The sequence below is a fragment of the Euprymna scolopes genome, chromosome 19, assembly GCF_053919585.1.
Source record: "Euprymna scolopes isolate OS-2025 chromosome 19, ASM5391958v1, whole genome shotgun sequence".
Lineage (NCBI taxonomy): Eukaryota > Metazoa > Mollusca > Cephalopoda > Sepiida > Sepiolidae > Euprymna > Euprymna scolopes.
In genome coordinates, this window is record NC_136500.1 from 110465561 (window position 1) to 110480640 (window position 15080).

Consider the following 15080-nt stretch of genomic DNA (forward strand, 5'->3'; position numbering starts at 1 on the left):
TGAACAATCCCCAATCGCATGTGCATCAGATAAGATGAGAGCATTAGGCTTTTCCAGTTCTTGCAGCATGTTGATATCCTCATATGTATACAGTGATTGAGGTTCACAGATAATCACCCATCCAGTATTGACTCTGCTTGTAGTTGCTTAACCTTAGTGATCTAATGAGAACTGGTTTGTCACTGTTATTATGTAATATGTAAGAACCAGTTAAGTATACTTCTAAAAATTTTTTAAATATCCTTTTTTTAAACCTTATAAGAATATCAACAATACTAGTATAGACTGTCGCATTTAATGGTAGACTTGACTATCTGCATATATGTTTGTTAAAATTAAAAAATAGCAGAAAGTTTACAGTGCTGTTTCTAGTATGAAAATTAGATGCAAAGTTTTTAACTTGGGTCAGAGTCTATGTTGTTCTACGTTTTTTGTTAGTCATTTCATTGCATAAGCTTTTTTTTCCCCACAAATCAATGTATTTTGTTAGAAAGCCATCTTCTCAATTTAAACTTCATCACTTATTTGACTTTTTCAACATCATACCAGTTCAATTCTTAACCATTGTTTATTTGTCAGAAAGAATGCTCACTTAAAAAGTGATAAGCTACAAAACTAAATGACGTTTTCAACTTTATGTTTAAGATTGGGGCAATCAAAGAGAAGTTTAAAAAGCAGTTGAAACAAAAGAAAAATCTCATTTATATTTCTAGAAATGCAATTCGATCAAAGAAAACGGTAACCGTTCTTATTTTCTAGTTTTGGGTTGAACAAGCTTAAAAGTTGCTTAGAACAGACTTTAAAGCTTATTCCTGCTGAAGGCTAATTTAACATATCAGGACACACAACAGACTTTAGAATAATAATTAAAAGAAAAATCTTAATGAGCAAACAGTTCAATCCTTATCATTGTTAAGCATAAGTGAAATAACTTTTGCATACATTAAAAGCTAAGAATTCTTGCATCTTTTATGCCTTTTAATCAAACAGCACGTTTCACCTCACCAGCAAAAATATAGTTATTTTAATTGTCAACAAAATATTTCAGACTCAAAGGTTGTTCAATATTTAGTCAATTGCTGTGTTTGCACTGATTACTATACATACAATGCCTATAAAATCTAACAATGTTTAGTTGTGATCATATGCTATAGGGACATGTGTTATGACTGGTTGCTTTGACAATAGTTCTATGGCCATGCTTTGTTGAAAAGATCCACAGAACTTTGGAATTGACACAACTTAGTCTGAGACTTGGGTAACTGGTCAGTTCATTCGGCAACCACAGAACAAGAAAAACTCGCTGTTAGCAATAAATATTTATCAGAACTAATTGTGTAACAAAATTATTTACAAAATAAAAATTTATGTTGCTCTTGGTTGAGAAGAAAAGGTAAGTTGAGGAATCTTATTCTGTGTTGAGGAATTTTGGAATGTTTTTGAACTTTTGTTACTGAGAGGAGGTTCATGGAGAAAGACATTCTTTGAGTCGCTTGTCTTCAATTCTGTTGTTTATTTCTTTGACAGAATTTTTAAAGAATTAAATTTTATAGAAAATTTTCAATTAAGGCAACTATTTTGATTGGTTTACCAACCATAAATCATTTTGCATTTTTCTACTATTTAATGTTTGGATCAGCCAATAAAATCCTTTATTTCTCATATAGGAAGATCATATAATCAGCTGGAATATGACTTACATTTGATCTATTTAAGTATTAGCAAATACTTTAATTTTATCAGGTAGCCGAATTATCTGATGTTAGGCAACACATTGTGACTTTTCTACTGGCAGATCCATATTTGGCTATTGTGTGTTCAAAAACATCAGTGTTTTGAGCAATGCAACCTGACAAATCAGTTTCCCCTTTACAATTGTATACTCTTATTTGATCTGCTGCACTAGCTCAAAAGTATAATTATTTAAAAAAATCAAGGCTTACAATTTAAGCAAATGACTAATCACTGAATGTTGTATCTAGAAGAATATTGGGCCCTTTATGTGTGAAAGATCTTAAATTGTTGATATTCAATGTTATAATATATATATATACACACACACAAGTATAAAAATATACTTATAACACGTGAACTCCACAGAAATGTTTGGTTTTATTTCATCAAAGGAAATCATTAACTGTGGAATTTGAATTTCTATTATCCCTTTTATAGAGAAACGTTTTTCAGTATACGGCTACTTTATTCATGGATTTTTATTATTCATTTAAAAAGTTCAAACCCTAAATCCACCACAATTTTTGTTTTGCAGTAAAAAAAAACAGAAAAATATTTCTCATGAAATAAAAACAAAAAACAAAAACAAAAAAGATATTTTATTGAACATATGGCATTTCTTATTTTTACCTTGGTCATCGAATTCAATTTCAAGATTAGCTGATGCAAGATACTTTGTTTTTCGAAAGCCATGATTTGTTTGACAAATCTGACATTGACGAATAAAACTAGAAACATCTTTAACAATTCCTAACCAGTAATATTTTGCTGAAAGCAGCTTCCACCTAAAAGTTGAAAAAAAAAAAAAAAAATGTTAAAACGAAAAGGTACAAAATAAAGACATGTTTTACAAATTACTGTCTTACTGTTATTTGGAGGCACACATGGAGGAAAATACTAGATTTTCATCAATGAACTTTAATTCTAAACAAAAATTACTTTCCATCTAGCAACTTACAGGAACTTACATATCTGAATGTCCAAGTCTAATATGTAAAAATTTAAATTTCATTATTTATCTATGAATGAAACAATCAGACAAGATCTTGTGTTTCCCGGCCATACATAACTTTGATGAATACACATTGAATTGTATTATTTGGATTACTTTTCTCATCTTTGGTGTCATTCTCACAATTATTCTCACATCTAATCTAATATAGAAAAGGCAAAATGGGCGTGTTTGTGTACGTCCACGAAAGGCTTTGTGCGTCGGGGTTCTCGCGTCAGTAAGATTATGGTAGAAGTTTTCGCATACTTCCTAGATCGTAATATCTAAGATTTGCAAACAGACATTGTCTATCTTTTTTTGATTAACTTTCAAAACATTCCCTCATTTCGAGTGTTTGTTTGCCTTTTTCGTATAAATAAAGTGAAACTAATCGAAAGCAAACCAACTCCCGGCCTTCGAACCAGGTAGTATCTGTTCTGTAATTGGTCCTTAGTCAATGTAGGGGAAACCCTTCATAACGAGACAATTACTATTTATTTGGATACTGCCAGAGTTCTCCTTTTTTTGGAGGGGGGGGGAGAGCTGGTTTTCCCCAACATTAAAAACGATGCTTTTGTGGGGAAACGAGTAAATAAAACGCCAGAAATTGAGAAGCTTAACTGGCCTCTGGCCAGATTTAAAAAGCAACGTTCATTTCTGCATGTGCGTGATTCTTAAGTTAATTACAAACTCATTGATTTCACTACCACTATGGCATAATGGTTAGTGAGAAAGAATAATTACTCTACATTTTCTAGTTCGATCCCACCTCTTTCTCTCTATCTGTTTTTAAATTTTTTTTATTTTGTCTTTGTGCCAATATACTTCACCCGGCCAAAAGTTAATTACCAACTCTATTTTTCATGTTCTTTTCTTCCTTCGCAGTACAGGTTCGAGCCTGCTTGATTAACACACACCTTCAAACATCCCAGCAACGCCAGGCACCCTCGCTCGTCTATATATCTTCTATATATATAAAAGCGAAAATGTGTGTATATATGTTTCTTTGTATGTATGTATATCTCACAAAAACTTTTGACACGGGTCACGGATTTTCACGAGGTATCATTTTAAAGTTCCAACCTTCGTCCGACAAATATCGAAAAAATTGGCCAAAAACATTATTTCCTTCACCCTAAAATCATCAGTTTTCTACAGGGAGGGTGTAACAAAAAACCGTTCTCTCATGACAAGTTCACTTCTACACATGCGCAAATGATGTCGGAACATGATTTAGTTTAAATATTAAAAAAACCGACACAATTGCATCGACGTCTTCGCTCAGTTGCTTAGAGCGCAGCCTCATTATCTAAAGCTTTTGGGTTCGAATCGTGGTGTGAGATGTCTTTTTTCGATTTTTTAAAATTTTAATATTGAAACAGGGTTATTTAAGCTATTTTTCACATGATTTTTTTAGTGTTTATTTTTCAGATTTTTACATGTTCGTTTTTCTGTTTCGCGTTATTTTTTTTGTTTTTCCGATTTTTACATTTAACATCGTTCGTTTGCCTTACGTTAGTTTTTTTTTTTCGATTTGTTTAAGTTTTAACATTTTAATATTTAAAAATATTTCTTTGCTTATTCTTATGTTTTGATTATCACCCCCCCCCCCGCCCGAGCACACACACCTCTAAACACCCGGGCAACGCCGGGTACCCCCGCTAGTATATATATAAAAGCAAGTGTGTGTGCGTTTTCGTGTATGTCTGCAAAAGGGTTTTTTCCTCGGGCTTTTCGCGGGGGTCTCTCCTTCTTAAAACTTTTTATATCATGTCTAAATGATAATATCTATGAGATAACAAGGGGGGGGGGGTCGTGTGTGTATTTAATTTGCCCGACTTTGAAAAGCTAAATATTCAACATTTTTCGATCACCGCGTCTAGATTCTCTCGTGACGACAACCGGTTCTACGCATGCGTCAGATGACGTCATGACCTGATTTACTTTGAATAGTTGAAGAACTGACTAAATTTCATATACGTCGCATTAGCTCAGTTGGTTAGCACGTTGGTTCATTATTTAAACGTTTTGGGTTCGAATCGTAGTGTGAGATGTCTTTTTTTTCTTCGATTTTTTAAATTTAAATATTGAACCAGTGCTATTTAAGCCATTTTTCACATAACGTTCGTTTTTCTGTTTTTTTTTTTTTTTTACTTCGCTTATCCACCCCGACCCACACACCCGGGTACCCACCGATTTTTTAAATTTTAATATCGAAACAGGCTTATTTAAGCCATTTTTCACATGTTTTTTTTTTTATGGTTTTAATGTTCATTTTTCTGTTTTCTTTTGTTTTTTCGATTTTTACATTTAACATCGTTCGTTTGCTTACGTTAGTTTTTTTTGTGTTTTTTTTTTGATGTTTTGATTACCCCTCCCCCGCTTAAGTTTTAACGTTCGTTTTTATGTTTTCTTTTTTTACTTCGCTCGACGACTTCCGTGCAGGCACCTGTCAATTTGGTTCTTACTTAAATAAATTCAAACATCTTTCAGTAACTCATTCTGGCTGGCCGAACGGTTCATGTTTTTTTCACATTTTATTTTCCAACTTCGCCCGAGGGCTTCGGGTTCGATCTTACCCCCCCCCCCCTCAAATTTCTTTTTTTATTTAAGAGCACACACACCTCCAAACATCCGGGCAACGCCGGGTACCCCCGCTAGTCTATTATATAAAAGACAAAATATGTGAGTGTGTGTCTGTGTGTATGTCTGTCAAAAACTTCCAACACACGCGACGGATCCTCACGAGATCGTATCGTTCTGAAGCTTGATCCTTCGGATGACAAATATCGAAAAATTGGCAACAAACATTCACTTCTTCAACCTCAAATTAGCTGTTTTTTTTTACAAGGAGGGTGTCGCCTTTTTTTGTCAACATTTTCGCAAGTCATCTTCTCCATTGGGTTAACTACGTTTAATTTCAACGCTCCAGACTTCCGCTTGCACCATAGACACATTGGCTAAGATGTTAATTTTTTTTTTTTTCCTCCTTCATGTTATGGGTTTGAGCCTGCCTACTACTACTTTTTTTTTTTAACAACATCTCTTTCTCCACCCAAACTGCCTACTGCTGTTTTGACAATTCTAATATATAATTTTGAAAAAGTGTTACATTATTATACTTTTAACATAACATTTAAGGTTTAGTACTTGTTTAGTTTAATCAAAACATTAAAAAATGAAAATATTGAAATAAAATTATACTGTACATACCCATTATGAAATTCTCATTCATTTAATTTGATCAAGTTGTTTTTGCTTTTTTTTACAGAGGAAAATCAAATTTTAATGAGATCAATCGTATGACTACCATCTTCCCTATTTCGCAGACAAGGAGGGTGGGGGGTCCTTTAAATGAAAAAGGGATTAACAAAGGACAAAATGAAAAAGGAATTAAAAAAAACGACAGAGAAAATCTGTAAAAGAGAAAAAAACTAAAATATATATCCACATATTTTTTCTGCTCATGTTTCAAAATAATATTGTCAAATTTTGACAAACTTTAAGCGATGATGGAGTTATCTCCCTTGATGCTCCCCTCCTCCTCATTTGCAAAATAGGTAAGATGGTCGAGAGATACAATTAATCTCATTAAAATTTGATTTTCCTCTGCAAAAAAATAAAATACTTGATCAAATTAAGTGAAAATTTTAAGAACTTTATTTCATAACAGGTACATACAATAATTTTTTTTCAATATTTTCATTTTTTAATGTCTTAATTAAACTAAACAAGGGCCCAAGGTTTTATCTTTTTCTGGATAAGTCAAAATCCACTCAGAAACATTGGACTTTAATCGATTTTAATTAATTAAAAAAAATATCAACTTTACTTTTCCCGTTGTTTTGGCCGTATCTATTAAATAGATACGAATAAATAATTGATCAAACAAAGATTTTTAACAGATTTGATTTATTATTTATTTGGTGGACTGTATGCGAGTGCCCACCCCCAAAAATGCAAGTTCTTCACTTATCTTCTTTTGTTTTACTTTTTTTCTGATGATTATCATAGGAAAAAAAAAAGAACAATCTAATGACTTTTTAGAAGGGGGTTCACTTTCTCGGTATAACGTTCTACTTCATTCCTACCTGATTTATTGTCCATTTCTTTACTGACGTGTCACGTAATTAGTTACATGACTGGTGAGATTTTCTTAAATTCCTTCATAACAAACAGTAAAAAAAAAACACAAAAAAAAAACAATAACATTAAAAAAATAAAAATAAATAAAAAAGACGGTCGGTGATAATTCAAATAAAGCAAAAAATAATAAAATATAAAAAATAAAACATATTCACAACAAATACATTTTTTATTGTTATTGTTTTTCATACCATTTGCTGTAAGGGAATTTAAGGAAATCTAACCGGTCACGTGACATGTTGGTAAAGAAATGGACAGAATGTCAGATAGCAATAAGTTAATGAGAAAGTGAACAGTCTTCTTAAAAATCATTAAATTTATTTTTCTGCTAATATGATACTTAAGTATAGACTCTATGATAATCGTCAGAAAAAAAAAAAAAAAAAAAAAAAAAAAAAAAAAAGGGTGAAAAACATGCATTTTTAGAGGGTGGGCACTCTCATATAGGTTTGCCATTTAGTTATTTTTTTGTATTGGTACAGCTTTTGAAACTGACAAAAACCGACTAGGTTAGGCTTGAAGAGGTGTGTGTAAATAACTAGAAATAAGATTTTATTTTTTTCCACCATGAGAAGAAGATTTTTTTTTTTTTTTTGTCATCTGTTTCTAGAGCTTTCTGACTAGTTAAGCACTTCAACATCTTTCAGCTGTTATGGCTAGAAGATGCCGAACAAAGTCATTTTGTTTGGTTCAAAACCTGTATAAATATCCAAAGTTAGTGTGTTGAATGAGTGAGGATAAATTCTTTTTTTTTGGGGGGGGGGGGATCCTAAATGAACGAAGAAAAGCTTGTCTACTTCAAAAGTAATCATGAAATGTTTTTCCTATAATAATTTCTTTGAATAAACTAGCTGTATTTACAGTAAGTTGCTGTAAACTTGGAAAAAAATGATTTAAAATATAATTATTAGGCATCTCTAAAGATGTTTAACACAATAACGTCACCATTTTGTGTTTATTATTTTCGGTGTAAATTTCTTTGGACGGTCATCTGCGCTATAATGGTTAATGGAAGTAGCTTTTTTTTTTTTTGCTATTGGATTTTCATATTTACATTTATATTATATTGATTTAGAAAAATTAGTAATTTAATATATATGTACTTATTAATCTGTTTGGCTTATATGTAATTATTGGGAAACCATTGTTTTGGTTATGAGTGTAGCCTATTTGGCTATGTTCCATAAAGTATTTTTCTCCTGCATTTTTTCATATGTCCAACTAAAACTGGAAATCCAGGTTTTACTAATGCATAACTTGACAGAATAGTTTCGATATTCATCTAAACAAAATAAAAAAGTTAATATAAATATTTGGCTGCGTACTATCCTAGTTTACAATAATTGTTATTATAGAGTTTAATGATTAATAATATTAGAAATATTTGTACATTAAATAAAAAATATTAACATTTGAAGTGTATTATGTTCATTTTACATCAAATAAATTGTAGATGTTAATAAAACGGGTGCTTGTGTACTTATATTACCATGCTATTTTTTTAAATCATATTTTCAAGTTAAATTCGAGATTTACGATATTTTTTAATCAAATTGTTAGGTGCAAGTACAAAATAGTTACAAAACTCCCTCCCCATGTTAAGAATGGCTTTCTAAATACTAATGTTATTATTTTAGCACGGTAACATAAGTGCATGAGTTCCAAAAAAAGTAATTTCCCATTATTAGAAAAAAAAAAAATAATCCATGTTAATGATAAGATGTAAGACAAAAAAAAAAAAGCCGCAAGGAAATCAAACATTATACATTACTCGATAAACCTGTTATACGTTTTATATGCTGAAATTTATGAATGAATAAAATTTACGATATAAAATGGATACAAAATAATATAAGACTTTTTGTAAAACAAATAGACTTTTTTTAATGAACTACACGGACTAGAGTTAAAATAAAATCAATTATAACGTCTTCTGTTGAAACTTATGTATATAAGGCCTCCATAGTTTTTAGAAAAAGGCGCAAAAAATAAAGTATACACTACATCAATTCAAATAATCAAATCAAAATGAATTTAGGCGAATGTTTGATTTCTGATTTTAATATTACCAAGAGTCATATATTGTATTACATGAGTATACTTTTTTAATATTGGAAACCTGTTATAAGAAAAATCTTTGTTTAAACTTCATATCACAGAATATTGGAATTTAATATCATTTAAAGCTTTTAAAAATTATTTAAATTATCGAGAAAAAACGTTTATTTTTTATTTATTTTTTTTACATAATATTGATTTTATGTATAATTTTATTTACAATAAGGTAAGTGAAATAACGGCATTTTATATATATATATATATATATATATATATATATATATATATTTTTTTTAATTATTTGATCTTTTCAGCTTTAAAAGTGTTGAAATTTTATATTTATTTTGTTTAGTTTTCGTAACATGAAATATAGGGGGTGGGGGTAGAACACCTAAAAAAGTATACTTCTCTCCATATATTTAATGAAACCTACTTTTATTATGCAAGTTATTTTAAAATGAATAAGTATCGAAAATTTTAGGAAAATATGACTATGATTTTTGCTAGATTTTTTAAACATGGGTGTTTTTATGGCTTCAAAATCATCACTACATAGAAACGTTTTAAAGCGTCGATAATGTAAACACGATTTTAATCTCGCATTTTCATTATTTTTGTACGCTGTAAAAAATTTTGGTAAATGTTAACTTACGCTACAACAGAACACTGACTACTCTAATTTGTTTTTTTAGGGGCATTCGAAGACGCTGACAACGAATCTGATAATCAAACCCATTGCAAATTTACCGTTGACATGGTATGAACCCCTGGACCCTGGGACTATTTTATGCCATTTCACCGCCTTCAGTAGTGTTTTCTTACATGATCCTTCCGCATGTGCATAGTGAAGTGACTTATCACATCATGGAGGAATCTTTAGCGGACATTTGAAATAAGAATGTTTAAAAAAAAAAAATGTTTTTTTTTGTATGTTACGTAATTTTTAATTGATCTAAAAATAGTTTTTATGAGCTTACAAAAACATTATATTTTTCGGTCTGTTTTGTTTTTCTGTGGGGGGGGGGTATTCAATTATACAACTTGTGTAGTTTAACAGGTGCTTCTGCAGTTTAACTAACCGTTTTTCTGTAAGTAACGTGCCGACATTTACCGAGTAGAATACCGTTTAACATTTCACAAAAATTCTGTTTACATTGCGATGAAATGGCGTAAAATAGTCCCAGGTTCCAGGGTTTCATACCACGCAAACGGTAAATTGACGACGGGTTTGATTATCAGATTAATTGTCAGCGACCTTGAATACCTCTAAAAAAACAAAACAAATTAGAGTGGTCGGTGTTCTGTTGTAGCATAAGGTAACGTTTACTAAAATTGAAATGTAAGCAGTTTATTTGAAGCTTCTTATAAATGGTAAAAAAGTTAGGATGATAATATGAAATTAAATTAGTGACATATGGGGGGGGGTAAATCTGTAGAGCAGAGCACGTTGGAGGTCATGCTTTTTTTAAAATAGGATTTTTTAAAATTTGTTTTAGCTTTCCTTTATATTTTATTTTTATTTCAATAAATATTGTATTAACAGTAAATAACAATTCAGTGTGTATTTATCAAATTGTCGCATAGGAAAGAAACACGGTGTCTTGTCCGGTAGTTTTAATACAGAAATTACAATATTTTCATTAATTTATCGTTGAAAACAAGAAAACTTCTATATATTTTAAAAATTTTGAGTCAATGTGTTTATGAATACCACATTTTAATCAAAAGAAAAATAATTTAAATAAAAGATATAAAAAAGTAAACTTACGTTTTTTTCTCCTTTCTGTGTCCATTGGGTTGTTCGTGAACTTTTCGGATTAGGTCCATTTTCTCCGTTTTGCTGACGACGCGTAAGAGACCGTTTCTCGGGTGTTTGTAGTACAAGATTCCATCATTCTGTATGAAATTCAGGCACTTGCGCCGCAAAACCCTCTTCTTGTTATGTTCATCTTTTAACGATTTCGGAAACCTTTTATCGCTCAGATACCGCAACATGGAACGCATGTCATCCGGATCCATGATATTCAATTTCGCACATAAGACTCCTCCCCACTTTTGTTTTCTTCTTTCAATTTCTAGTTTATTTTATCAATTAATATAAAGGAACTTGAATCTACTTAGAATAACATACACTCAAAACAAATAACGATATATATTTATTTTTAATACAGAGCGATGATGTTGACGACAGGGATTTATTATTATGTTTATGCCTTTTGTTTTTAAATTCCGATTATTGAAAAACATTCGCTTTTCAAATTCTATAGAAAAAAATTGAAAAAAAAAAAAAAAAAAAAAACAGAGACAATGTAGTATGCTTATAAGTTATAAATAAATCATTTTTTTAATACATAACATCGTATGAATTGGGTAGATTTGTTATCAAAATCCGTAACCGACAAAAATATATAATTTAAAAATTGAACATAAAAAGGGAAAATATACAATAATCATGAAATATCACTAAAACCCCGTTTTTAAAAAACAAACATTTTCCTATGTTGTAAGCGGCACTTTTTTTAATACAAAATTACAAGTGGAAAAAATAGTTCACGAAAATGACCAAACAGCCTTAAAACGTTTTGTTTACATTTTATTGAATGTAAGCAAAAACGTTTTGTTTACATTTTATTGAATGTAAGCAAAAACGTTTTAAGGCTAAATTTCAAATAGATTTTATATCGCGTTTTATTTTATTTTATTGACATATATAATTGTTTCATCATATATTTTATAAATTGTTGCTTAACATTTTTTATTTTGCTGTTATTTTCTCAAAGTGTTTTTAAGTCACATGTAATTTTGTAAATTGTTTCATTGTTTTTTAATGAAACAATTTACAAAAACAAATAAACTGTCCATGTGACTTAAAAATTATTATAATTACAAAAAAAGAATTCCAATGTGACAATGTAAATAAAAAAATCAGTTATTTTTGTTTATGCTTTTGTTCGTTTTACAAAGTCTGGTGCCATTTTCTATGCTTGCCTTTAGTTTATGCAACTTATTACGCCAATATTGGACCGGATCTGTGTAAACATTAGCAGGTGGACGTACTATAGCGAAATACGCATCGGCTCCGATGTTGTACGCAGTTGTTCATTTAAAGGAGCGTGATTTATTCTGAAAAGGAAAGAAGTGCATTCATTGGGTTTTTTATTCTTATTATTTTGGCTTGATTATTATTTTATTTTTACACTCCCAACAACCACCCCATGTTAAGAACGGCTTTCGGAATAAACACTCTCCAGTCCCCACCTCCCCATGTTAATTGCTTTCGAAGTTGGGGGGGAGTGTTTATTCCGAAAGCCGTTCTTAACATGGGGAGGTTGGGGTGTTTATAATACGCTGGAAGGGGGGGCACGTCGTAAAAATTTCCCCGGAGGGGGGGGGGTTATAGTTATAGGAAAACTAAATAGAAAATAATTATTAAAACAAAAACAGTCGTGCAGTCGTGCACTCGTGCCGTGGGCGTGCTGAGCAAAAAAAAACTAATCGACGAGAGACGAGCCCGTGCTCGTGCTCTCGTCGATTAGTTTTTTTTTGTTTTTTTTTAAATAAAGAAAATAAAATGGTACTCATAAAGGTTTTTGTTTATCGCCACAAGTGCCAACCTAGACTTGCACCAATTTTCCTACCCCCCCCCCAAAAAAAAGAAAACAAAAAAACAACCGCTAAACTTCTTTCCTTTTCGGTATAAAGAACGCTCCCTCGAATGAACTGCGTACATACATCGAAGCCGATGTGTATTTTCCTAGAGGGGCGGGGCGTCACTCGTGTACGTCAGTCGATTTTTATTTTAATTTTATTTTATTTACTGTGCAATAATTTATATTAGTTTGAAACATCTTAAATGTAAAAAAAAATCCACTGATATCGGCCCGGCCCGTTGCTATGAATTCGGAATAAGGCCATGTGAACGAGAAAAAAACGAAAGTAGGGACAGGAGGACAGGTCTCCTATAGGAGAACTCGAACAACAAAGTATTGTTAAAGATTGAATAAACCACTCTGACAAATTCGTTTTATTATTTTCTTAAAAATATTTTTTTTAAAAAGTTTATAAATTTTCAATTATAAGAAAACTGGAACACATGACGAACTAAAAAAAAGATAAAAATTTTTTATAAGTATGAGACGAGACTTTCAAACTTTTCTACAACTAGCCCAAAAGGAAAACTCCGAAATAACATTCATTTATATTTTTCCTTCTGTTTGTTTGTTTGTTTGTTTGTTTACACCGGCATTCTTCTCCTTAACACAAGAATTAAGCAGTGCCGTTTCAGGAAATATACAGTTGAAGCTTGCGCAACCCTTTCTTCGCTATATACACTATCCTCATCCACGCAAACAACCTTAGGGTATCCATCATCGATGGAAATGCTAATCGATTCGAGTAGACTTGGACTGTACACACGTGCACGTGCATATATACGTTTACACAAATTCCCGTTAACATTTTATATTCATAAAATGGGCGTTCATGCGGTTGGAAAAGGAATTAATACTGAAACCATAAAACTTATAACAAGAAGGAAAATAACAGAAAACGTACCACAACAATCATTGGTCCCCTTTCGTAAAGCAACAAAATGCCGTTGTTTCCAGCGTGATAACCAGCCGTCACTACCTTTAAATTCACCGAATCCTTCAATACCCTGTGCTAGTTCAATCGCTTTCTCTTTCAAATTGCTGTTAGACACATCACGGCCAGCGATTCTCTCCGCCATCAAAAAATCCAAAACTCCCTTATCAAGCGCCATGTTAAGCCCACCAACGATTCTTTTCTTCTTGGAAGCAGCACCCCGTCTATTTGCTTGCAATAAATCTTCGTTATACAGCCATTCCCGGATCCTCTTCCTATCAACATTAAAATACCGGGCTGTTTTAGCAATATTCTTGCCATTCGCACTATGCCACTCAATTGTGTCAAGTTTGTATTTCACTGTAAAGCTTCGGTGCTTTGACATGCTCTTCAGATTTACTTTTAGCACATTTAAAAGTTCATGCAAACGCTAAAATGCTAACGGGTCTCATCATTTTTGCTTGTTTGTTCAATTCTGTCAATATATGTTTATTGCTTATTTTGTACGAGGTTTATATATATATATATAAGACCAGGTCTTAAATTAATAGAATTCGGTTTTTAGAAACGGAAACAAAATATTATACCGCGTCGCGCGTCGGCATGTGTAAGTAAAACGTAAAATACTGGTGATAAATATGTACTTTTCCATAATAATTGAAATTCGAAATTGCGACAGTTAAAGTAAAGAAAAGTATGTTGGAGTTTTTTTTTTTTAATTTTTATTTATTTTGAAACAGTGCGAATTTGCGCAGCCTCGTTTTGGTGTGCTGCTTCCCCCGCCTATATAGGTGGACACCGTAACCTTCCTAGATAGTAGGTAGAATCACTGAAAATGACGTCACCCTTAAGGTCCTAGCAAGCAAGATCTGTCGACTGTCGATAATGTGTGAGTTTTTTTTTTTTTTTTAACAAAACTATTGGTAAACTTAAAAAGAGAAAAATAAGAAATACGATTTATACTGAAACTGAACTTATTCAATATTAATGAAAAAGGAAAATGAGAATTATTTCAAAAGAGAAAAGTTGTGTTGTTTCTACAAAACAACATTCTATAAATAAACATTGTTTCATGGATTTAAGTCTAAAATTCGTTTATTATTTATTAAAAAAAATGCATTGAAAAACAAAATAAAAGAACACGATTCGATTTATACTGAAACCGAACTCAGCATAAATAAAAGATTAGTAAAAAGAAAAATTATGTCTGTAAAATTATGTTTGACAATCAAATACCGCAAAAACTGAATTATGAATTTAGGGAATAAACAAATTAAAATCAAACAATAAATATTTTTTTTAAATGAGACCGATTTCCATTCAAATAAATAGTTTAAATACTAGTGCAGAAATATCTCTTTAAATCAAACTTATATAAACATGTTTGATAATTTAGTTAAAAATGTGTTTCTAAATAATGTTCTGGTTTTAGTATATCCCATATTCTGCATAAATATACAAAAACTGGTTAATTAATGAATTTTGGGTTCTTATTTAGAATTCGACTTGGTAAAAAAAAATAAAAATGAATAAAAATACAGAAAATATAGGCTAATTTTTATGATGT

The 15080-nt window shown here is 31.1% G+C and overlaps 1 protein-coding gene across 4 annotated transcripts in view; it reads right to left on the reverse strand.

The window, feature by feature from the left end:
- Positions 1–15080, reverse strand: part of LOC145239875 (zinc finger and BTB domain-containing protein 11-like) — a 179696-nt gene that overhangs the window by 101173 nt on the left and 63443 nt on the right. The window contains exons 1-2 of one of the 4 annotated variants that reach the window (XM_080103470.1): positions 10698–11346; positions 2365–2519 (exon numbers count right to left, since the gene is read on the reverse strand). The exons of the other annotated variants lie outside the window; for them this stretch is intronic. Of the exons in view, the coding sequence (XP_079959596.1) occupies positions 2365–2519; positions 10698–10948 (406 nt within the window). The 5' untranslated portion in view covers positions 10949–11346. Of the gene's footprint in view, positions 1–2364; positions 2520–10697; positions 11347–15080 lie in introns of those variants that run through there. 4 annotated transcript variants of the gene reach the window in all.